General features: G+C 38.0%; 2 protein-coding genes across 3 annotated transcripts; both read left to right on the plus strand.

The window, feature by feature from the left end:
• The first annotated feature begins 401 nt into the window (after positions 1 to 401).
• tars3 (threonyl-tRNA synthetase 3) lies at positions 402 to 13,936 on the plus strand. 2 transcript variants are annotated; one of them, XM_007552113.2, is made up of 19 exons: positions 402 to 743; positions 1,599 to 1,688; positions 2,059 to 2,246; positions 2,360 to 2,483; positions 3,440 to 3,564; positions 3,803 to 3,920; positions 4,070 to 4,134; positions 4,228 to 4,306; positions 4,513 to 4,659; positions 6,589 to 6,687; positions 8,355 to 8,521; positions 8,628 to 8,790; positions 9,811 to 9,948; positions 10,295 to 10,372; positions 10,459 to 10,559; positions 11,560 to 11,664; positions 11,952 to 12,024; positions 12,130 to 12,244; positions 13,383 to 13,936. In XM_007552113.2, exons 1-19 carry the CDS (start codon positions 423 to 425, stop codon positions 13,529 to 13,531), a joined length of 2,445 nt encoding a protein of 814 aa, XP_007552175.1. In that variant the 5' UTR covers positions 402 to 422; the 3' UTR covers positions 13,532 to 13,936. The 2 variants fall into 2 exon arrangements, with proteins under 2 accessions (XP_007552175.1, XP_007552176.1); XM_007552114.2 differs by having other exon boundaries at positions 1,602 to 1,688.
• Positions 13,937 to 14,902: 966 nt separating this feature from the next.
• Positions 14,903 to 19,967, plus strand: tm2d3 (TM2 domain containing 3). Its single transcript, XM_007552115.2, has 6 exons — positions 14,903 to 15,119; positions 15,429 to 15,530; positions 16,793 to 16,953; positions 17,052 to 17,226; positions 18,844 to 18,919; positions 19,062 to 19,967. Exons 1-6 carry the CDS (start codon positions 15,014 to 15,016, stop codon positions 19,225 to 19,227), a joined length of 786 nt encoding a protein of 261 aa, XP_007552177.1. The 5' UTR covers positions 14,903 to 15,013; the 3' UTR covers positions 19,228 to 19,967.
• Positions 19,968 to 24,067: the final 4,100 nt, after the last annotated feature.

A 24,067-nucleotide genomic window follows, 5' to 3' on the forward strand; every position in this document is an offset into this window, starting at 1 on the left:
GTAACAACAAAAACGAGCCTAAACTGCATCAACTATGATTGTTGGGGTGGGGGAAAAAATCAAGACTGACATACGCTGATCTTGATTAGAAATGTTTATTGATTTATTCCCAGTGGTGGCATTTTGTCTGCTGGACAGATTGTTTTTTTCTTATCTAAAGTAATATCTGCATTATGTATGTAATTGCTTTTTATTTATTTATGTAAGGGTCATGAATGCTCTAAAACTACTACAGTCAGTATTTCCTTTAAATTTGTAATATTTTGGCAACAATATTAATTTCCTCGCAGGCTTATTGACTGAATATTAACCTTTTGTTGTTGTTGTTGTTGTTGTTGTTGCTTATTTAAACTTTTCAAGCAAGGCTTTTATTTTTCCCGGATCCTTGCCGGATGTAAGACGTCACCAGTGGTCATTTAAAGATGGCGCACTGCTTGGCTGCACGTTTAGGCGCCCAGGAGGAGCAGATTCGCCTTCTCACCGCTGAAATCTCCGCTCTTCGGGACGGACTAAGCTCCAGGGCTGACCGCGCCGGGGTCGCCTCTGTAAGTCCGGAGCTCGAAAACCTGCGGGCGGAGAATGAGAAGCTCCGATACCGGTTGCTGCACCTCCGGAGGGGTCTGCAGGCTGAGCTGGAGATGGAGGAGGCTCTGGGAAGGAAACAACCAGAAGCACAGTGTGGCAAAACCCCGGAGAGGAATACCGTAAAACCACAACAAACTGACAGCCGAACTGATAACAGGGTAATAAAGAATACTGAAATGTTATAAGTTGGATTAATTATTGGGAATATAGAATAAAAAAATGGATCAGTTGCAGTGATTAGTCATCGTGAGTGGAGCGGGCCTGTCATACCACCCCACGTCCACAGACAGCTGTCCCACTCAGTTACTGTTTGTGTAGAATGACTGCACTGTAGCGCTTAATGCTGTTGGTTCTGCCTTGTCCATTATGAACACCTGCTTTGTGAGTGAAACTGTTGCAGGTGAATTAAAACCATGGAATAATAGAGTCACGTGTTTTTAAAAACAAACCTCGACTTACAACTTCAGTTCAATTTTAGGCCAAATTTCTAATCTCTTCTAAAGTGCTGTAAAGTAAAAATGTTTTTAATAAATTCATCAAATTTGTTTTGTCACATACAAAAGAGATTAACTGTTTAAATCTCGGTCCATTTTTGGATACAAAAAGTCACAACATCTTTATCTCTGTTTCCTAATTGCTCTGAGGTAATTGTCCGGTTTGTCTTTGCACTTCCCCGTGATTGAATAGTTGTTTATTTAAGGAATACCCCACGTCTGGCCAATGGCCATTGGAGATGGAAAATGCCAGAGGTATTAAAAAAGGGTTTCTTCAAAATTTGTAGATTCTTCTTTTTTTTTTTTCTTTTTTTTTTTTACATAACTGATTTCTGAAAATGTAATTTCTCTCACTTTCAAACTTGAGGAAATGTATCCACACCTTCACTTGTGTCTGGTTTAAGACTTACACATTCCTGGACCTTATTTATACAGCTCTTTGGTCAACTTCTACTTTGTTTTAGTTATAAATTATTTTTGCTTAGTTTGTTTCAAAACCAATTTTGTTCTCCTCATTAGCAGGTGCCAATCCCAGACAAGAAACCCAGCGAGAAAAACAAGAAGGAGAAGAAGCAGGATAAAGGGCGAGTGGATGGAGGAACGACGGAGGTAAATCTTACTATTTTATGTGAAATATACTTGCTTACTTGTGGGTGAGTATTATTTAGTATTAGACAGATGATCTATTTTTTCATCAATGCCTGTTGAGTTTAGAGAAAGACAAATGTGAGAATGCCCTTAAGTAATCATGCCCTTAGTCGAGGTGGGAGCCAATAACGGTACAGAGTAACTTCACCACATCAATAGGCCAGTGGAACATTTATTGTAAAATCTAGATTTAAAAACTTCTTCCCTCTAATGGAATGAAGTTGAACCATGACAATATTAGTTTTATCTTACCAACTTGTATATAATTAATATCAGGCAGTTTTTTGACACTGATTGCAGTTTTTCTCGTTTACATTTATTCCTTCTGAAGTTGAATCCATGGCCTCCGTACGTTGCCGAGCGCCTCAGCCTCTATGAGGAGCTGAAGAAGGAGAGTGATGCCCTGCTGGCCAGGAAGGCTTCAGAAAGTAAACCCATTATTGTTGAGTTGACAGATGGGCAAAAGGTGCCAGGGAAGTCTTGGGTTACGACACCGTATCAGATAGCCTCTGACATCAGGTCATTTTTACTTTTTTTTTAATTTTTATTGTTATTATTGACATAAAGAAGGAAATCACTGACATAATTGTGGATGCAGCTTTTCTGAGGGTGTTCTGTATTTTGTCTTTCAGCCAAGGCCTGGCCGACGGTGCAGTGATTTCTCGTGTTAACGGAGAGCTCTGGGATCTGGACAGACCTCTTGAGCAGGACTGCTCTCTTGAGATTTTGCGATTTGATAATGAAGATGCTCAAGCTGTGCGTGCAAAAAAAAAAAAAAAAAAACTTTGTAATGCGGCGAATCAGTTAAATCTACCTTCAGTCCTTGTTTTTTAACTTTCTGCTTTACAATAATATGACAATACCCAAACGATTCTTTTAAATTTCATAAGAACAGATAACAGGAGAGATTCAATTGAAATTAAACTGATTTTCAATTAAGCAATACATTTATTAGTTGCTCTGGCGTAAACAAGCCAAGAAGATTGACGTAAGAGTCCATTGTTTCTTTTTTTTTCTTTTCAGAAAATTGAGGCCTATCCAAATCTGTTTTTGTAAATAGTTTCCTGCATTTCAGGACTGTTTAATGAGTGGTTTATACAGCAACAAATGCTATTTAAAAAGTAGGCAAATAAAAGCCTTCATTTGTCAACTGAACATAGGTTTAGCCCTTAAATTATTTAAGTTTGCTTTCACATATTAAGCTACTTCTAACAGATTTGAACATTGCTTTTAATGTTGGGGGAGAAAGAGATAAATGCCCAACATTACGGCCTTCCTATGAGACAGAAAGGCCTTAAGTACAAGATCTTTACCAAAGAGATTTAAAAAATTAAATCAATTCTATTGGAAAGGACAATTCAACAATAAAAAAGTATAATGTTTTATAAAAAGAAACACTTTGTCATCAAAGCTGCTTTATATGAAAGGAATCTGATGTGCAGGAATTACAACAGTTTATAGAATTTTTTTGAATGAAGTTCTTGTGAAGAGATGGAACCAAATAAGCAAATTAAGAGGTTTAATAGTAATTAAGCTGTTTGTCTGAAACAAATCTGATTGTTGCTGTAAAAGAGACGTTTACATACTGTTCCCACTCAGACTGATGACGATTATCTGTTTTTAGACATTTGCTTTAAATCTTTTTATAACTCTATACATCTTTTTATGTCCTTTTATAAGTGGCTCTCCATGCGTCTTCATTTTACCTTTAGGTGTACTGGCACTCCAGCGCTCACATCCTGGGGGAAGTCATGGAGCGTTTCTACGGAGGTTGTTTGTGTTACGGCCCCCCGATAGAGAATGGCTTCTACTACGACATGTTCCTAGATGGACAGAAGTAAGCAAGTACTCTTTAACTATCTGCATTTTGCCAAGTTCACGTTGAACTTGTAGAAAAATGAGATATTTAATGTATATTTTTATACTTACTTGCCAATTGAACAACGTTTGTGGCCCTATTATACGACCCGAGTCCAAATACAAGATCACTCTGCTGATGGATACAGACTGAAATGTCAGAACAGTACTGAACTTGAACTCTGGGTGAATGACCTGGATGTGTTTGGTGTTTCCAGGTCAGTGTCCAGCACAGAGTTTGGAGACTTGGAGGCTTTGTGCAAGAGTGTGGTGAAAGAGAAACAGCCTTTTGAGAGACTTGAAATCAGTAAAGAGACGCTGCTAAAAATGTTTAAAGTAAGTAGTGAGTTAGGGTGGATGTTTCCTCGCTGCCCTAGTTCAGGGGAAAATATGACTTAGATGATCTAGGCTACTTGTATCAATTTAGGCACAAAAGCTTTTTTTAAAGTTTAGTGTTTTTCATCAAAAGCCTTTTCTCTTTCCAGTACAACAAATTCAAGTGTCGCATTCTGAATGAGAAAGTTACCACCCCGACTACGACAGTCTACAGGCAAGTCCTTTTTTCCAAACTAGAACAACAATTAGTCATTTTAAATCCACGAGTTTATGCGGTCTTTGAGGACAACTGGTGAATATTTTCCAGATGTGGGCCCTTGATTGACTTATGCAGAGGCCCTCATGTCAGACACACAGGGAAGATCAAGGCATTGAAGATCTACAAGGTAAGTGGAAATAGCAGAGTTGGTATAGAGTCGTCGTTGTTGGGGGTTTTTAAAAGATACAGAACCTGTTCACCTGTTGTCATATTGCAGCCACATGTTTGGATTTTAGTGATATACCAACACAAAATAGACCATTATTTTGAAGTGGAAGCACTTTTCAGATAAATATATATATATTTTTTTTCTTTTTTTTCCTCTGTCATCAGAACTCTTCCACCTACTGGGAGGGCCGCTCAGACATGGAGACTCTGCAGAGAATCTACGGGATTTCCTTCCCAGACTCAAAGATGCTGAAAGAGTGGGAACGCTTTCAAGAGGAGGCCAAGAATAGAGACCACAGAAAGATTGGCAAAGTGAGTCAGTACATGCAGACGCATTTTAGCCCTCTCAGCAGGTAGAGGCCTAAAATTAGAGACAATTCTCGCTCTGCAATTATGCGACCAACATAATTGCTGATGCATCTTTTTCGCCTAGCAGTCTTTGTCATTGTTTTTTTTTGTAGCTGTGTCAAAAAAACTTTAAACCACATCTCACAGAAAAATATTTACTGTAAGCCTTTTTCCTTTACCTCAGCTAGTTTACCGTTAGTCAGACAGTACAGTTCCCTTCATATCCAAATCTGCTGCCTGTCATAAACCAGCTGAGGGCGCTGTGCTGCTTCAATCCTGGCATATTTAGGACATCTGTGAATCGTCCAGTCACCCCATCTGGTTACTCTGCAAGAAGGATGCAGACGGCAGCTCCTCAGTCAGCACGTTAATATAGCAGTCCCATATTAAATGTGAGTTTCAACATCATGTGAAAAGCTTCCATGTTGGGTTAAAGATTTTGCTCAGTGGCACGTTTCTCAGCTTTCAGTTAGGGCAATGCATCACAGCAACTCACAAAGCCTCCAGCTGGCTGCCTGGTTTATAAAAACGTAGCAGGTTAGAGTAACTTAGGTTTATGACATTTACGTTACTCTATCAGACGTATTATAACCGAAATGTTGATCTAAATGAGTTTTCTTTTTCTTTTATAACCATTGAATGGTCTCTAACAGAAGAAGCAGGGAGATTTGTGTTTACTTTGGATTAGTCAGAAAACCACCGAAGAAATCCCTACTTTTGGTCTGATGAGCTCTTTACTGTCATGGAATCGACCTGCATTTCTTCTCAGGCAGTTCTGGGACCTCCTGCCGAAGGGAGAGTCGCCTTTTCAGCTCCATCAGCAGTTTTGTCGGCCTGAGTTCACTCACAGATGCAGCTGTCGGTTCTGGCCCAAACAGTGGGAGATCATGGTGGTTCCTTATGTTGGATTCAAAATTGGCTTTATTATTAAATAAAGTGACTAAGTGATGCTGGACATGAGTGCAGGAAATCGAAAAAGGGAGAAACGTGGTGTAGAATAAGATATAAGATTTGAGCAAAGCATTGTCTTTGATCAGTTTCTTGTTTTTTTTTTTCTATCAGAACCCAGATTATCTCTCAACATAATGAATTAGATCGCTGTCAGCTTTCTAAATCTTTCTTTGGACTGGAGAGACGAAAAATGTAAATAAGCTCTGATTGTAGTCATAGTGACCTGAATAGTTATCTCCAAAACGTGCGATCTTTTAATTTTTTACATTCAAAATTTCAAACACATCATCATTCCAGTGAGTAAAAGAGCTGTCACGTTCACATTTTAACACATTAGTCAATGCTTAAAGTTATGATTAATTATGAATTGGCTTTCAGAAAAAAGTATGAAACGTAGACATGTTGACAGGCATTCAGATGTTCAGAAATATATTTTTTACTTAGCAAAACTGTTGAGAATATAAATAGATTAATATTTTATTGAGATTTTGAAACATCACCTGCTTGAAATAGTTATTTTGGCTGAACCTAAGCGTCCAGGAAGACTCTGTTAGGGACTTGTACTTGTGCTCAACATTCATGTAGAAGTGGACTATTAGAAGCCGAGCTGAATTTTTTTCTTTTCATATTAATCTTTAAGGACCTGTTATACCCCAGGTGCCAAAATACAATCTGACACTGTGTTGAAATATGTGGAAGTGGTGCAAGGTGTCACCATCTGGGAGCCTCATTTGTCAAATCAGAGGGCCTTGTCATCGTTATCACTGTGCTCGATTTCTTCCCTCTCGCTTCAACAAGAATGAAGCGAGCTCTCCAGCTGGGAGGTCACCTTGATGTGTGATGATTGGATTGGCTCCCTGCTGCGCATGAAAAGGCTTCTCATTGGCTTAGACCCGCAGATGAGAAGTCATTAAAAAGTAATTTCCTTTGTCTCCCTCACAGGATCAGGAGCTGTTCTTCTTCCACGATCTCAGCCCCGGCAGCTGCTTCTTCATGCCACGCGGCGCCTACATCTACAACACGCTCACCGAGTTCATCAGGGTACGGCGGGTTCAATCGGCAACTTCGGTTGCTTCTTTCAAAACAATCGTTGCCTTTCAAAGCTCTCGGAGTCCCCGGTGAGGTTTGCTCTGTTTGCATCCTCAGACTCTCATTTAGTTTACATGAAAGTTTTTTTTTTGTTTTGTTTGTTTGTTTTTTAATTCTCTCTGCCTCTGCTGTAGGCAGCAATTATCATTTTAAAACTGAAGCGTTGCAGGGGTGCTGTAACACAGAAACGCACTCCGTCTGAGTTCAGGAGATTCAGGCTATACTTAACATTTGCAGTGGTGGGCTGGAGGTGATTGCCACTTCACTACAATACAGACCACTTTGCCAGCAGCAAACTGAATATTTGTGGTCAGTTTTATAAGTTTAAATTCGCCCTTGGAAGCGGGAAAGTCTTCACACCAACTTGATTGCTGCAGGTTGTCTCAGCTGTGATGAAAGCTTTGCAAAGTGTTTTATTTATTAATTTATTTTCATCTATTCATTGAGTGGCAAGCTGGAATTAATGCTGTGCCTTGCAGAGTGTTCATACCTTTTTTGTTTAACATTTTGTCATATATTAGATCAAAAGGCTTTAATGTAATTAATTGAAAATAAATATAAAGTAGTGCATAATTGTGAAATGGAAGGAAAAGAATGCATGATTTTTATTTTAGTAAGAAATTACAAAGCCCTTTTTTCAGTTTGCAATCATATGAAGGCAGCTGGTTGAGCAAGATTTTATTTAGGGGTATTTGAGTGAATTTGGTTGAATAAAACTCCAAACTTTTCACATTTCTGTTTGTAAAAATAAAAAAAAACTTATTTTTATTTCACAAGTATTCACTACTTTGTTGGTTTATTAGCCTTATTTATAGCAAACACATCCCTGAGGTTTGTGTTTTGTAGCGTGTGAAAAATGTGGATATGTTTAAGGAGTGTGAATATTTTTTCAAGGCTCTGTGAATATGTTCCAGTGAGTTGAATTGTCGCAGAAACGCGAAGGTATCCTCAGTCTGCACCAGAACATCTAACTTTGTACTTGAAACTTTGGTCTCCAGAGCAACTTTAGTGGACTTTATTGGCTCTGCAGGGATCTCTGACGTCTTTGCAAAGTTGAGTTGACATCTCCCGGGCTTTCACAGCAGGCTGCACACACCCACGGGCCCGGCCATGCCAGAGTGCCGCACATAGGCTCCACAGAATCGGTGCAAGATCATTATCACATCACCCGAGCCAGTTCTCATTCTGAAACTGTGCATTTCGCATTTCCCTTAAATAGATGTTTTCAGAACATTTAGTCAAAACTCTTAAGAAAATGGAGCTCATACACATGACCGATGGCAGCCGTTTGTGGAATAATATGCTCTTTTCCTGCTAAAAATAATTATTCAGAAAAAGCTGACTCAGTGTGCTTTCTCTCGCTACCTCCTTTATGTTTTTCACATGTTCACAGAAATCTTTTCCACCGGCCTTCTACTGTTGGCAGCGATCAGATCTACAGACCGTTACAGGTTTCTCTTCGGGGCGAAAAAATGGATAAACAAAACGGATGAGACGCTGTTTTTGTTGCAGTGGCTCAGGGGTTTCGAGCCAAAAGTCGTGGCTCATTTCCTCTCGGTGAAGTACCTGTGCAGTCCATCTGGAACGTTTAGCCTTATGTGGTTTTCTTGTTTATCCAGGACGAATACTGGAGAAGAGGCTTTCAGGAAGTCGCCTCCCCCAACATCTACAACAGCAAGCTGTGGGAGACATCTGGCCATTGGCAGCACTACAGTGAAAACATGTTTTCATTCCCTGTGGAAGATGACATCTTTGCACTGAAGCCAATGAACTGCCCAGGCCACTGGTAAATTTAGAGCGTCTCCCGGCCCGTTTGCGCATGAAAACCTTTCACACCGGGCGGAGGTTTGTTGCACAGTTTGATGTGCTTCTTTCTGGTTCGTCTGCCACAGCTTGATGTTCAGCCACAGGCCTCGCTCGTGGCGAGAGCTTCCTTTGAGGCTGGCAGATTTCGGGGTCCTGCACAGGAACGAGCTGTCCGGAACGCTGACGGGTCTGACCCGAGTGCGGCGCTTCCAGCAGGATGACGCTCACATTTTCTGCGTGATGGATCAGGTCAGATCTGCAATCCAACCTTCAGGTTTTGTGTGTGCAACAGAATAAATCATGAACTGGTATCATCAAAAAGGTTTGCAAAATATCTATCCTCTAAACTAAAAATAATCTCTCCTTTATGCCATGAAGGGGGATACTAGCCCCCTTTGTAACTATTATGTTTTATCATTGAGAAATGCAGGTTGAACCTTCAGTTCTGACATTTATTCTAAATAAACTGGGTATTAGTTTTAATATTAGATTTATGAACATCTCTTACAAACATGCTATCGTGTTTTAATGCCAAAATACTCATGTAATCAATCATAAGTGTTCTAATATGTCACAATATATATTATTTATTAATCTGTAATTAGTTAGAATCAGATATTTATGTAAACTATACCAACACTTATAAGAATGTTGTTCATCTTAAGCAAAAAGAAGGAAAAGCAAAAACAGGAAATGAACTGCAATTTATAGTTTGTGAAACATTATTGCACCAAATTTAAAGAAGCTGGGATATTTACACTCTGGCTTGTCATCAGTATGTTAACTATATTTGAAGATGAATATACTTATTAAAAGTTTGCTATTGTCAGTCAACTATATAGTTGGGTCACATTCAATACATTAGAATATGCATTCAAATGAGGCTCGTTTGTGAGATTAATGTACCTTAGGAAAAGGAGAACTTTTAAGCAGGTTTTAAACTTACCTTTTACTAATCCATATTTGTATAACAGTTTTTTATTAGTCAAATCTGTTTTATTAGCTGAAAGCAGAAAGTAATTATAATAAATAAATGGTTACATGTTTTGCTTATTTTGATCATGGTTTCTGAAGGACTGCTCAGTTTATCACTAATATTTAAACCATTTTTTAAAATACGTCCTTGAGGATCAGAGCCAACTGGCAGAGACAGCCATATGAAATGCAAACTTATTAATGGAAAATCGAGTGGAAGGAAAAATGTTTGGTAGGGTTTTAGTTTTTTGATGTTGGTCAGATAAATTCACTTTTTTTTTTTTTTGAATACAGATTGAGTCAGAGATGAAGGGTTGTCTGGACTTCCTCCGCTGTGTTTACGATGTGTTCGGATTCTCCTTCCAGCTTTATCTGTCAACCCGTCCAGAAAAGTATCTGGGCGACATAGCCGTGTGGAACCAGGCTGAGAAGGTAAACTGTGGTGTGCATCGTGATTACATATTGAAATACATAAAAAAAAAGAGTGAACTGATCTAATGTTTGTCTTCTTTGCTGCAATGAATTTAGATAGTTAATTTCTCCTTCTGAGAACACCGTCACCTATGTGATCATCTAATAGTATCACATCTGTGAGTCATGTCAAATTCCCTGAATTTCTGTAGGCGGTGTTTTCAGCAAGTCACTACTCATATGTTTTATTTGGATTACAAATGTACAGTTTTGTTATATAATTTGCAGGACAGACTGAACATCCAGTCGTGTTCCTGCTGGTTGCATTTACTGATGATCTCTGCAACGCATGCTTCATGTTTGACAGCAACTCGAAAACAGCCTGAATGAGTTTGGGGAGCCATGGAAACTCAACCCTGGAGACGGGGCTTTTTATGGACCCAAGGTCGGGCAGTATTTTCTCATAACCTCCCGGCAAACGCGAGATCGGCTCGACTCTGAGGGTCTGCCATTCTTTTTCTACCGTTGCAGATTGACATTAAGATCAAAGATGCGATTGGACGCTACCACCAGTGTGCCACCATTCAGCTGGACTTCCAGCTGCCTATTCGCTTCAATCTGACCTTTGTGGGGTGAGTCAGCTAATCTGAATGCTGCCACGCTGCGGAGTCTGGGTGCTGTGTTTCACCAAAGCCAAGCAAACAAGACATGTATGCAAATTTGAGCTTTTCATCATGAAGGAATTTTAATAAACATTTAAGGAGAAGAAAAAGATGCAGATCCTCTACAGCAGCAGCTCTTTGAACTCATAAGTATTTATAGCTTTTGAATTAATTTATTCATTCTAACTTTGTGTAATGCTAATAAGCTACTTTAAGTTAGGGTAAAATGGAGGCTTAAAACTGTTTAGAAATCTAACTCTTCTTAAAACTTAACCAGCTTCATTTTAAGGAAATTGGTCAAAATGTGAAATAATCCATCTTTAATCTATAGGGGTAAGGCTTGGTAGAAATGGAAAAAGACCAAGATAGAAAATAATAAAATATTCCTCTCAATAGAGAGCAAATTTAAGCAAACTATCCTAGTAGATAAAATAAAAATTTGATGACCTTAAATGTTTTTTAAATTCATGGTTCCAAACAAATAATCCTACTGAAAAACTAAAGCAATTCCAATCAGATTTTAATAAAATTATAGTTATAGTTTATTGTGTATTATTTTTAAGGGCTTTCGTTTCTAATTTAACAGAGTAACATAAGAACTCACATTGACAACCATTTAAACATTTTTGAAAATAACACTTCAGCCATAAAACTATTCATGTTTTGAAGATTGTTCAACATTCTCAGGTTCTAGTGGGACAGTGTAAGAGATCTGACATTTTACAGTGTCCTGAAGACTGTAAAATGTCAAATTGGTGTGTTTGTTTGTATTAACCACGTCTATTTAAATGAAAATAAATAAAATGTGAAACTGTCACAATCCAAGAAAAAAAAAAGTCAGATTAATCATAAAACTTACAAAAGAGTTTATGAAGCAGAATATGCACATTATAAATTGTAAAAATTTTATTTGCACTTTTTTTCTTTTCCTCTTTCCACCTCACTTTCTGCTGTTTTTCTGTGATAACAGAAAGGATGGGGATGACAAAGCGCGGCCAGTCATCATCCACCGTGCCATCTTGGGCTCCGTGGAAAGGATGATTGCCATTCTCACAGAGAACTATGCAGGGAAATGGTGAGCTGAATCCCTGTTGCTCAAGCCCTTCAATCACAATTCATAATGTCAAATGCATATGTGTGATGAATTAGATGTTTTCCTCTTATGGTGGGTGGTTTTATGTTCCAGTCTAATTGTACGCTTGCTTTTAATTGCATGGCTTTGTGTTGAACAGCAGCACAGTCCTCTCACTCTCATCATTCCCACTACAATGATTTCAGCCTTTTAACTTTCACTTTTTGAGGAGGTCGGATAGCTTCACGCCACATGAGGATCATCACGACCCATCTGCTTCTCTTCAACAGGCCTCTGTGGCTCTCTCCTCGACAGGTGATGTTGGTGCCCGTCAACCCGTCCTGTGAGGATTACGCCAACAAGGTGCGTGTTCTATTTCCCAAAATAGACAGCGCTGTGTCACTGAAAGGTGTCATATGTTTGTACAGCACGCTGCTGATTGCATTAAGTGCTGTTTTTCTCTGTCAGGTGTGCAAGCAGTTCACAGAAGCCGGATTCATGGCAGACTCTGATCTGGACTCTGGCTGCCTCCTGAACAAGAAAATCCGAAACGCTCAGTTGGCTCAATATAATTTCATCCTGGGTGAGGAAATGTGATGTCAAATTTAATTTATTAGTGAAGAGGATGTGAGCTGCTGTAAGGTGTAACAAATCTAATCAGTTTTATATTTCAGTTTCATATTTATAGAGCAGCAGTTCTCTAACTTGATTAGTTAGGAAGGTTGTTCCTTTCGTCTTGGAGAACTAACAATATTTTTATAGATTTACATTTGAAGTGAGAGGATAGTATGGGCAGCCAAATGATTTATGCTAACTTCAGGTGAATTTAAATTGGTTAATGCTACATTTTAATCTAAGCAGAAGATGAAATCTCACTTTCAGCATCTGGCAACCCCATCCTTCCAATGTGATCACTTTTTCAAATGATACGTAGAAAAATTAAAAATATACAGTCTGATAAGACCTTTTGCTGATTGTTTTAGGGCCGAAGCGATTAATCGAATAAATCGTGATGAATCCAGAATTGAAATAACTGTCAACTAATTTGGTAACTGATTAATCGTCATCTGGAGTATACAGATTCAGAACAAATTAATCAGAGCAGTAATTAAATCAAAATTGTATAAATAGATATACATTTTGCATTTAAGATTTAAAAAATAATTTTTCTCCTATTAAGCACTTTTTGCTATAAATTCATTGATTGGGTAATTCAAAAAATCAACAAGTTATCCCTACGCTGTATTGATGTGAAGAAGAAAGGACTCTTCACATGTTGATGTTAGAAGTTATTTTTATCTGCAGATGGGTCCTTTGAGGCTTTGTTGCATTTTAGGCAATAAAATATTTTCTTATTTAAACATTTGGTTATTTTGTATTTCTAGTTTTGCATAAAAAAATCTGCAGAATGTCCCATTTTTTTTTATCCAATTAATCATCAGAATAAATGAATAAATGTTAGATTAATCAACAACTAAAATAATCATTAGTTGCTTGCAGCCCTAGTTTGCTTCACTGCACAGCTGCTTAGAAAAGGACCATGAGATGTTGAGTGAGTCAAAATAAACGCCCCTAATTACAGTCACAGTTCAAGCCGAATGGTCGCTCAAGCTGGCCAACCACCCACAGTTGTTGAAGCCACTGATACAAAGCCGGGACTGTGTTAGGGTAGCTGTGCTTGTGGTGTCATGTCAAGCTGTTGTCGTCTCGTGTCTTGGCAGTTGTCGGGGAGAAAGAGAAGATGACTAACAGCGTAAATGTGCGCACGAGAGACAACAAGGTCCACGGAGAACTGCCGGTGTCCGAGGTGATGGCTCGCCTGACCCTGCTCAAACAGTCCCGCTGTCGAAACGCAGAAGAAGAATTTTGATGAAGATGGGCAAAGCAAGTTTTGTCCTTAAGTTACCTCATGCGCATTAGAGGTGCTGTGAATAGGCAGATGGTGGCATGTGTATAGATGGTTTTTGGAAAGTCATAAATGTGGAACGGACACAAATGGATCGTAATCTTGTGTAAGTGCATTTTAATGAATGGGGTTGTAGAAAAAAAGCAAATGTCCTTGTGATTGTCAGTGAGCTCTGGAGGGGAAAATCTGGTTTTTGGGTCTGAATATCAAATGATTTCCTGGCAGTCTAAATCAATTAGAAGGAAACTGAACTGGTAACTGAGAGAGTGTGATCGCTAAGATCATTAAAATGTGAAATTGACACCTATCCTCACAAAGATCTTCCCGGGAGAAAAAAGACCTGAAATAAAAGGGAAAAAATCTGCAAAATGTGTTGTCTCTTCACTTTTCATTCAGTCTTCCAGGCTTTTTTTTACATTATTTGGCAGTAATTGATTATGACATTCTGTGTGATGTGAAAGACCATAATTACATTACATGTTAATGTGTCAGGAGCATACCAGTGTCGGACTGTAAAATATATTTTTATATTTTATTTTTATATTTATATATTATAAAATATATTTTTATATTTTATTTTTTATATTATATTTTGTTACATGATTGTGCTACTGTCTAAATGGACAGTAGCATTTAACTGCTAAATTTAACAGTTAAATGCAATTTAACTGCAATTTATGCAGTTAAATGCAATTTAACTGCATAAATTGCATTTAACTCTTTCTATAGTTTTAAAAAATCTAATAGTATTTTGTTTTCTGCTTTAACAATGTAAAGATTTGAACATTTCGTTTTGCTCTACAATTGACCCCGACATCTGATTGGTTAATCTATTAATCATAATGCTTAAACTGCGATAATTAAATTTTAACGAATTATTTTTCGTTAATTGTTTTACATTTAATGCCTGTAATTCCAGCTTATTTAGATGACTATCTATGTTGATGTCTATTTACTGAGTTTATCGCGCGTTCATACACTATTGAAAAATATCTTCAGTCAAGAGAACCTTAAAGGAACGCCCCCTAAAGCATGCTGCGTTCAAGGAACATCAAGGGAAATGTTCCGTCAATGTTTAGCTCCCACTCAGTAGATCCCGAATTTATTTTTTTAAAGATTTTTTTTTATTTTTTTTTTTAAATATCTTGTATATTATAATCCTTTTTATTTCTATTAACCAAGAAATTACACTAAGCAGTGCATAGGTTTACATGCAACCCGTGCGTGTAAACTCAAGTAAGAAGGGGAAGAATGGCTTGTTTGCAGCTAGATTAGTGCTTTGTTAACTGATTAAATCTATTACGTGGTATTGTTTACATAAACAAAAAACACTAACGGTAAAGACAAAAAGCGATCATCTGTAATCGGATACAACAACATGCCGTCCATCTTTCGTGGTTCCTACACTCTGTGAATGCAACTGCTGCTTCTTGTTCCGCAGCAACAATGGGTACTAGCTGTCACATATGGAGACCAGACCGAGGACGGAGCTGCAAACACTATGGAATATTTGTCATCTTGTTTATGGATTTGGTTTTACAGTGCGTAAATGGTACGTTTACAAATACAGCTATATTAATTCAAGAAGAAGGCTTGTAGATTTTTTGTACCCAAAGCCAGTAACACCGAGCTAGCATAGCAAGCTAGCCGCTGCTCCTAGCTGCTTCTGAATGAAAACAATTCTGACTGAGATTTTCTGATTTAACATTTATTTTTACTGCAATTGGAACTAAACAGTGGCTGTAACTACTGATTTAGAAGAAGTTACTATACTCTGTTGTCGTCTCAGTAAAGTAACAAACTACTATGCCATGTTTGCCCTATAAGCAATGTTGTTTTTTTTACTATGCTCGCTTTTCAGGATACCTGAGTTCTCCTCATATTGACCAGGAACCTCCTTACACAAGAGACGCCCAGCATGGAACTATCATCACCAGCCCGGTGATCCCAGCTGTAGCCTCTGGTAAGTTCAGATGATATTAAATCTCCTTGAGGAATATAGCTTTATTTTTTTTAGCACACGATCACAGTGATACAAATAATTTCATACAGCGAAATGTCTTAAACCACAGATAAACGAACACTCATTAAAAATACAAAAGGCTCTTAAATCAGGCTTTTTCAAATTTGTCATGATTAGACACTACACAGCATTGATGTTCATATTTTTTGATCATTTTCACAAAAGTAAAGGTGTGAAGTATCAAAGAACCTATCGTATATAGCCTTCATTTGTATAGTTGTAGCATTTTATACTACAATCAGTCATTCACCCTTTCATACATTGATGTTGGTAAGCTACATTGTAGCCATAGCTTCCCTCTGACCACTACAGGCAGGCAAGAGAGGTGAAGTGAAGCATAGGTTTAAACTGGCAACCTGGTAGTTATAGGATGAACCCCTCCCTCCTGAAACACAGTGGTCTTATCATGTTTAGTGTAACATAATTTAATCCAAATTTAAATGGGCTAATTCAAAGAAAAATCACATATTAAGTACAGGTGAACTTCACACACACACACACACACACACACACACACACACACAAAAAGAAATAGAATACTCTTTGATACCCTGCGGATTGAAAGACCAGCATGCAGATAATGAAAACCAATAAATTACAAGTAAATTAAAAAAAAAAAAAGAAACAGAAAAAAATGTTAAGCTGTCTTTATTGAGTATGTTATATTATGTTTTTAAGTTGTGTGTTCAAAAGTCAAAACCTTTGCACAGCTGTCTTACAAATGACTATAAAATTTGATAATGACTGGAATTCTTATCTTATATTTCCTGTAATTTATCAAATGCTGTTTGCTAAATATCAAACCGAGCCGCAGCAGCTATTTAAAAGATTATTTTTTCAAGGCGTTGGCAATGCCAGGTGGCAAAATCACAAGTTAGGTGATGAGCACAAGAATGACAGCCATGCAGTTGTCAAAAGTAACACACCTACAGGTGAATATCAATAAATTAGAATAGAATTAAAAAGTTAGAGTAATTCACTAGATTTTTAGATTTTTGAGTTTCCAAAAGCTTGCCTACATTTTCACGTGCAGATTTTTTAATAGAGAATTGTTTACAGTTTAATATATTCATAACTACAGAACCACATTGCATCGTTATTTAACAGTCAACCTACTTTACGTAGCCCAGGCAATAATTTTTTTGTCGACTCTATTAAAGTGTTTTATTTTCAATCCAAATTCAATGTCAGATGTTGTGCAGTTTCCCCAACAGATGAGGACAGCTACACCTCTAAATGTCCAAGTGGAGGTCAGTGTGATCGCCTGCCAGCCAGTTGCATTCAGTGCAATTACCAACACAATTGCACTTACGGGAAACCGGCATCTTTCACATGTAAACCCAAGAAAGGCGTTCACTGCGTAGTGAGTAGCAGCTTCTCTGCGAGTCTGATTTACACTAAAGTCTGGTTAGAGTTACTCTGACGGAATGTTTTTTTTTTTTTTCATTATTATATTTCCAGGGAAAGTCAGGAGAGCAGCAGAGCAACTTCACTCTCTCCATCACCTGTCAGTTCTGCTGGCAGCTGGACCCATCTGAGTATCGCTGCTCAAACTCCACCAACTGTATGACGGTGTCCTGTCCCCGCAAGCGCTACAACGCCACCTGTGACGTCTTAGACCATGTGCATTGTTTAGGTATGACAACAGATGTTTATAGCATGACTGTGCTCGCAGTTTTCTGTGAATTGTGTATTCGTCATCCACTTTGAACTTGGAACGACGATTTCTTTTCCCGGAAAAATGGTATGGGCAGTTTAAGCTTTTATTTTTATTTTTTTCAAGTTGCTTTATTTCTTCTTAATGGAGCTCTGAGTCATGCAAAAACTTTGCATTGTCTATTTCCGTTACATAAACACAGTAATGAACGGCGTGGGATGACTTATGTTTTTTCCTGTTTCCATCCAAATGCTGGCTTAAATTGATATAAATTAATTAGTTTTGCATGCAGGTAGATGGCAGTGTGTAGAAGATTTACACAAAACCGCTTGGTGTATTTTGCTTTTAATTCCTTATGCACATCAAAAGACAAAGCGTATGTGGGCTATATTAAATGGCTGAATGCAGCAGGCGGTGCTGTATTCAGTTTATAAAGGATGTTCATTTTTCTCTCCCTCTGACTGAAAAGGAGCTACTGTTGGCAAACAAAGATTTGAAACAGCTCTTAGAAAAACTGGTATGCAAATTTAGATGTGAAATTCATTGTTCGTGGTAGCTTTGTGATTCCTCTATGAAGACATAATATGCTTCAAAAAGACAGACTGATTCCCCTGTGATGCTTTTTATTGGATGCCAAATGCTTTTTTTTTTCCTAGGTAGGAAAAGGAGCAATAATTTGTGCCTGGAGATTCTGTGATGAGATATTCACAATTTCTTTTTATTTTTCACTTCAATTTAGCACAAATTTTGTCTAATTTTACCTTCAACTGAGTTGTTTGTAATTTAGAGGTCCTTTACCAAGCTCATGCATTAGCAGTTTTTATTTTTAGCTCTTTATATTTTTTTGCCTGATTAAAACTGAATGTTTCCAACAAAGAGAGAAATGCAGCTTCTTCTGCTTTCTACCAGTGCTATCTAGAAATAATCACTCAGGGAAAGGAGACGGGTCTTATTGCTGTCAATCAACACTCTGTGTGGCGTTGCTCATGCTCCCATTTTTCTCCTCCCCTTTCTCTTTGCTGCACTGCACCTTGTTCGCATGAGCAACAAGGTCATGCTAACAATGGCGGATAAACGGTTTTCCTGCAACAGCCATTAGCACATTTAGCAGCAAGTACATGATGTTGATTGACAGCGCTAAGACACTCCTTCTGGGTCTGATTGGTTGTTTTTGGTCCGGATGACTGGCAATATTACTTCATGCAGGAAGTGGAGGAGATCGATCTTCTCACAGATTATTTGTCTCATGACAAACTGTCACAATATGACAGTTTTAAAAAATATGTAAAAGACATATTTTTTATAAGTTACATACTGCATTTTTAATACCTTTGCACTACTTTGAGTTGACCTGCCAAATAAAATCACAATAAAACATTGGAGTTTGTGGTTGCATTGTGACAAAGGATGGAAGTTGAAGGAGTCTGAATACACATTGAGTGTTTTTTTTTTTGTCTGTATAGAAAGTGACTTTCAGCTGTTAGACTGGCAAAGCTAACAGAGTACAAAACATCTTTTATATTTTTAATTATTTAAATTAGAAAAATCTCTCTTGAAAGTTAATGCTTAATATTAAAGTGTCATTTTCTCCCTTAGGCAAAAGGCGGTTTCAGAAGCGTTTGTTCTGTAACTGGACCGGTGGATACAAATGGTCAACAGCACTCGCACTCAGGTAACCCCGTTTAGCCAGTTTTCAGTTTTCAGCATTTTTTTTCTGTTTTTTTTTTTTCTTTCTTTTCAGTCAGTTCGAGTCAGGATGTGTGCTCTCAAATTATCATCCTGCGAATCTGTGCCTCTGCTCTTTCCTGCTGCAGCATCACTCTCGGTGGTTTTGGGGCAGACAGGTTTTATCTGGGCCAGTGGAGAGAGGGTCTGGGCAAACTATTCAGCTTTGGAGGCCTGGGTATTTGGACGCTGATAGATGTTCTTCTGATTGGGGTCGGCTATGTGGGACCTGCCGACGGCTCGCTCTACATCTGAAGCAGCGCTCCCCCGGGGAAAGTTGCTGTCTGCAACCTCTCACACTACTTTGCTCGCAAAAGATCGAAGATCTGAGATGCCGTGTTCTTAGCACGTTTGCCTGTCCAGCACATCGACACGTCCTCATCCCATCTGCTAAGGAGCAGGAAGTGTTTTCCCCGTCAAGCCAGAGATAATTCTGCCTACGGAACCAACATGCTCAGTTCCAATCGCTCTGCGTCCGAGTCCTGTTGAGATTGGGCAGATGGGGCTGCGCAGGAGGACGGAGAGCCGCCGTTTATGTGCATCCAGTTGGTTTGACTTAACCAGCAGTTAGACTCCAGCATGCTCATCTTTGGCTTCCTGTGGAGCGCTTCTTTCACAGACATCCTGTCACCTTACACCACTCATTGCTCCCACTTTATTGCAAGGTAGATGCATCAATGTGGGTCAAATGGTTGCCATGACTTAAGGCCTTTTTATGGTTACGCCACTCTCAGAAGACTGGTTGAAGGGTAATATTTATGTTCTTAAAGCATGAATATGCTGGGAGGGAGTACTGTAATGTGACATTTTTTGCTGAAAACAGCCAGTCTCCTGAAAAAAATAATTTTAAGTTATTTTGCATTGGTTTCTTTTTTTTTCCCCCAATCTGAAATAAGACAACTGTAAGGATATTGACCTGGAGGTTACATGATTATTAATTTTTATAGATTTTAACTGTCATACGATCTTTTGAAATTTAGTTTCAGATGGAAAAAGAGAAATGAAATGCAGCATCCTTCACTTGCTTCAGCTGTATAATCACGTTTTTTTGAACACAACAATATTACAGCAACATATGTTGGTTCATGATAACTGAAACACTTCAGAGATGTGTTGTAGTTGCAATCTGCAGCCATTTTGTGGTTTTCCTGTAGAGATATTTGAGATTTTCTCTCCATCCTACTGGCAATCTTTGTCAAACACTATTAACTGTAAAACATTTTGTTTTTGTTTCTGTTTGCGACCAACAGCATTATGTTCTTGTATGTTTTATTGAATATATTTTTTTTCTCTGCTGTGACTGTAAATGATGTTTTCTTTGTAAGTTATGTAAATAAAATCCTATTATACTCTACTGTTGGCAGTGTTTCGTCATATTTTTACAAATTTGTGTTTGCTGTTCTGTTCGGGTGAATAATAAGTCATTAGATTTTGAGGAAAAACAAAAAGGTAAACTTGCTGAAGAGTACACACTGAAGGTAATTTAACTCCAATCAACATGTGAAAGTCACAGATTCATTACATGGTGGTATATCTCTGTTTATTTTAATTGACATGATCTACAACTATTGAAAACCAAAACTTGTTTTTCAGAAAAACAATATGGTGCAAAAGTAAACTCTTGAAAGACTGCTGAGTTGACCATTTTCCAGCATGCTGTTGTTGATGTCCCTAAAAGGAGGAAAGTCTCAAGACATTGCTAAAGAAGCTGATTGTTATAGAGAACTTTGTATTGTGTCCAAGCACATTGATGGATAATTCAGTAGCAGAGAAAATATGCTGTAAAAACGGTGCAAAATTTTTTCAAGAGGTCCAGAAGAAGATTTTTAAGATCAAAAAGTCAACACAGAATACCAAGAATATCAAACCAACACTTGGTTGGTTTGATATTCCTTAAATAGTTTTATTATGCAGCCTGACATGTAGCTAGTCCAGTGACTCATACTGGACTAGCTCTGCAGTTTAAACCAGGCAAGTTTTCTGGACAGTAAAATGCAGTGAAATCAAGGTCATTGAATCAGGTTTGGTACTTTGTTTGGGCCGTTTGGGCAGGTCCACCAGAAAGGGAAAATCATCTCCACAGTGATTGCCAGCAGAGGTATGAATGAAGTGAGATCGAAATTTTGTTAGTCTGGTCTGATCTTCCTCCAGACTCTGGGAGCTTGATTTCTAAATAAAATGCAAAACCTGTCCGAGTCCAACCACAGTCCACACTTTAAAAACCCCCTCCAAGCTCTCAAAAGGTGTTTCCTTTGATTAACCCTGATTCTTTTTCACTTCTGCTTTTTGCCTTTCACTCAAGCTTCTACTAATATATTTGGATACAGGAAGCCTATTGAGCAATAACATAATATGGTTTAGCCTCTCTGTGGAGGGAGTTGACTGCTGGACAGCTGTCAAGTCAGCTCTCTTCTCTGCTATGGTGTAGGATGTAACATCACATTTATGTATTAAAATTGCCCTTGTCATTGGTTCTATATTTTCAACATTTTCTGTGGGTAATGAATCTGTACAATAGACACGTTTCACTTTTGAGTAGCTGAAATAAATTAACATTTCAATTATTTAGACCTGAGCAGAAGTGTAAATGGTCTCCAAGTTGAAGCAGCACTCCAGTCTGCACTAGGAAATCAGTTTATTCATGAGGTGAGGTAATTTTTCATAAATCGTTGCCCTGTTTGTTTCACTTTTCAAGCAGCTGTTGGTGCTGGAGCCCTTTGATTCACTCATGTGTAACAGAAGGAAGAGGTCAGGAGTGTAACATGATGACAGAGCAGCATTTCCTTCTTGATTTCTTCCTGTTCTAACAGTCTAATCAATGCACTAAATTACTACAGACCTCAGGGAATATGTGCGTCAGTGTAGCTGGTTTTGCAGAGAATCAGTTCTGTTGGTTTTTTACTTTTGCTCTGGATTTACATCACTGATTTAAAAAAAAAATCCTTTCTTTTCTAGTAACTTCTTGTATTTGTCGACTTTTTCAGTTGGTTGCTCTGCTTTGAGGCTGGAAAATGTCTCCTCCCTTATTCTAGTTCCTCAACTCTGACACCGCCCCCCGCACAGCTTCTTCTGCTCCCACCCCCAGGCTGATGCAAGTACATTGCAAATTATCTGGGGTAAGGCGATCACTGCTCTGCAAGTAGGCATGAATCTTTTTTATTTTTTGGTTGTATTTGCTTTTTAAATCTCACCAAAAATCTGTTTGCTCTGATTATTACTGAAGTCACATTGAAAGAATATGCGCACGAAACCATGTTAATATGCTGTAATAGTTGTGAAAAACAGTCATTATGTGAAGCTATAAACCTGAGCACTGAAAAGAAAAAGCTATTATTTTCTTTTGATTTGATCTAATCACCTCATCTTACCAATTATGTCTGAAAATAAAACCCAGTCCAGACTAAATAAGTCGTGCAGCACAAATACTATTTTTCTGTTTAAATTTAATGATCAGATCTCGTTGTCCAATTAGAAATAATAGCCAAAGCGGGATTTCAGTATCGTCTCTCTTTGATGACATTTACAGTTGCACCTTTTATGAAAGTCTTCAAAGGTAATTATTTCAAATTTCCTCCTCGGAACCATTATTTGAATCTTCTGCACTCTTCCCACAGTTATTTTCTCTATTAGTCTTGGGTAGCTGTAAAAAAAAAAAAAAAAAGGAAGGGAAGGGAAAAAAAGGCCAACACGCTCACGACTTCCCAATTTTGAATTGCTAATAATGCCAAGAGAACAAAAGTTTATTCATCTTTCTCTTACGCAATCCCACTTAGTCTCACCATGCCTGTGAGTTCTGGAGCAGGGACTCTGACCCTCAGCATCCAGCTCAAGCTCACAGATTGCAGCTTTTCTCCCTCCTGCTGTAGCTAATAAACCTAACACACAGGAGTGGATAAACACTGAGCTGCCACCACATGAATTTAAAAGTCAGAACTGTGCACTTCCTTTCTCCCACTTTTGGGGTGGTTGCTAAGGAGAATTTGATACCACCTAAGGACATTGAACAAATACCTCACACAGAGAAACAATACTAAAAGTACACACCACCCTTTTATCTTTGTATTTGGTTTAAAACACGAGGACAAACAAAGAAGTAATTAAATTCACACTAATCAGAGAGGACTAATTGGTACAAAACTGAAAACAAAGACCTGCAATTTTATTTAAACTGACCACCAATATAAAACAATTGCCCACTCAGTTTTTACCATGCTTTTGTTACATCCAAATCCCTTTGAACAGCTGTATTTTAATAAAGGCGTGATAAATGAATCATATTCACACACCTATATGCAAATGTGACTAGCTATATTGTCCATGAAAAAGAGGAACATTCGGGGTTAAAATAAATAAACCTTAGGAGCTATTCAGAGCACCCAGAGATTACACTAAATGCCTCTCTCCAGTTGGACCTGAAAGAGAAAAGTTCAACATAAATGCAGCTAGACACAGACGAATACAAAAGAAAAAACCTGCTGTGGTCCTCAAAAAACCCCGACGGCAACCCAATTTAGACTCATCTTCACAACAACAATGGCTCAATCCAATACAGATCTCAATTCAACTGAAAAGCTGGGCCGCCACCTGAAAACTGCAGCTCACAAAATAGGAAAGCCAGATGACACATGTAGACTGAAAGGTAAGTATAACAAAACTAAATAGATAAAAATGAGGCCAGTATAAATAAATTCAAAACATGTTTCACTTCTAACATAACATTACTTGTAGGAAAAATTAGAAAAAAAAGCATTTAGGGGAATAAAATAAAAATAAAAACGTCATTAATGCTCTGTTGGAGCATATTTTCATTTTATTACAGTACTCAAGAGTCTGAGCATAGCACATCTAACTTAGCAAAATTCACTTGCACTGCTAAAACACTCCAGACTTTAAGGACATGTTCTGTTCAAAGAGCCCTCTTCAGCTGAGGCTACAGATTTTTATTTTGATTGAAGTCTAGACTCTGGCAAGGGCATTCTATAACTTTTATCTTCTTTTGGTAAAAATTTTTTATGTGAATGTATGTTTCAGATCAGTGGTTTTCAGCCTTTGCCTCAGGATCCACCCGTCTTCAACGTTTCCCTGCTCCAGCATA

This window comes from Poecilia formosa, unplaced genomic scaffold (genome assembly GCF_000485575.1).
Source record: "Poecilia formosa unplaced genomic scaffold, Poecilia_formosa-5.1.2 Scaffold46, whole genome shotgun sequence".
Lineage (NCBI taxonomy): Eukaryota > Metazoa > Chordata > Actinopteri > Cyprinodontiformes > Poeciliidae > Poecilia > Poecilia formosa.

Bases quoted from the DNA above. Each gene is read 5' to 3' on its own strand.
- tars3 (XM_007552113.2), top strand. From the start codon at position 423: ATGGCGCACTGCTTGGCTGCACGTTTAGGCGCCCAGGAGGAGCAGATT. The intron at 744-1,598 runs GTAATAAAGAAT...TCTCCTCATTAG, and splicing joins ACAGCCGAACTGATAACAGG to CAGGTGCCAATCCCAGACAA. The intron at 1,689-2,058 runs GTAAATCTTACT...TTCCTTCTGAAG, and splicing joins TGGATGGAGGAACGACGGAG to TTGAATCCATGGCCTCCGTA.
- tm2d3 (XM_007552115.2), top strand. From the start codon at position 15,014: ATGGGTACTAGCTGTCACATATGGAGACCAGACCGAGGACGGAGCTGC. The intron at 15,531-16,792 runs GTAAGTTCAGAT...GATGTTGTGCAG, and splicing joins GATCCCAGCTGTAGCCTCTG to TTTCCCCAACAGATGAGGAC. The intron at 17,227-18,843 runs GTATGACAACAG...TTTCTCCCTTAG, and splicing joins AGACCATGTGCATTGTTTAG to GCAAAAGGCGGTTTCAGAAG.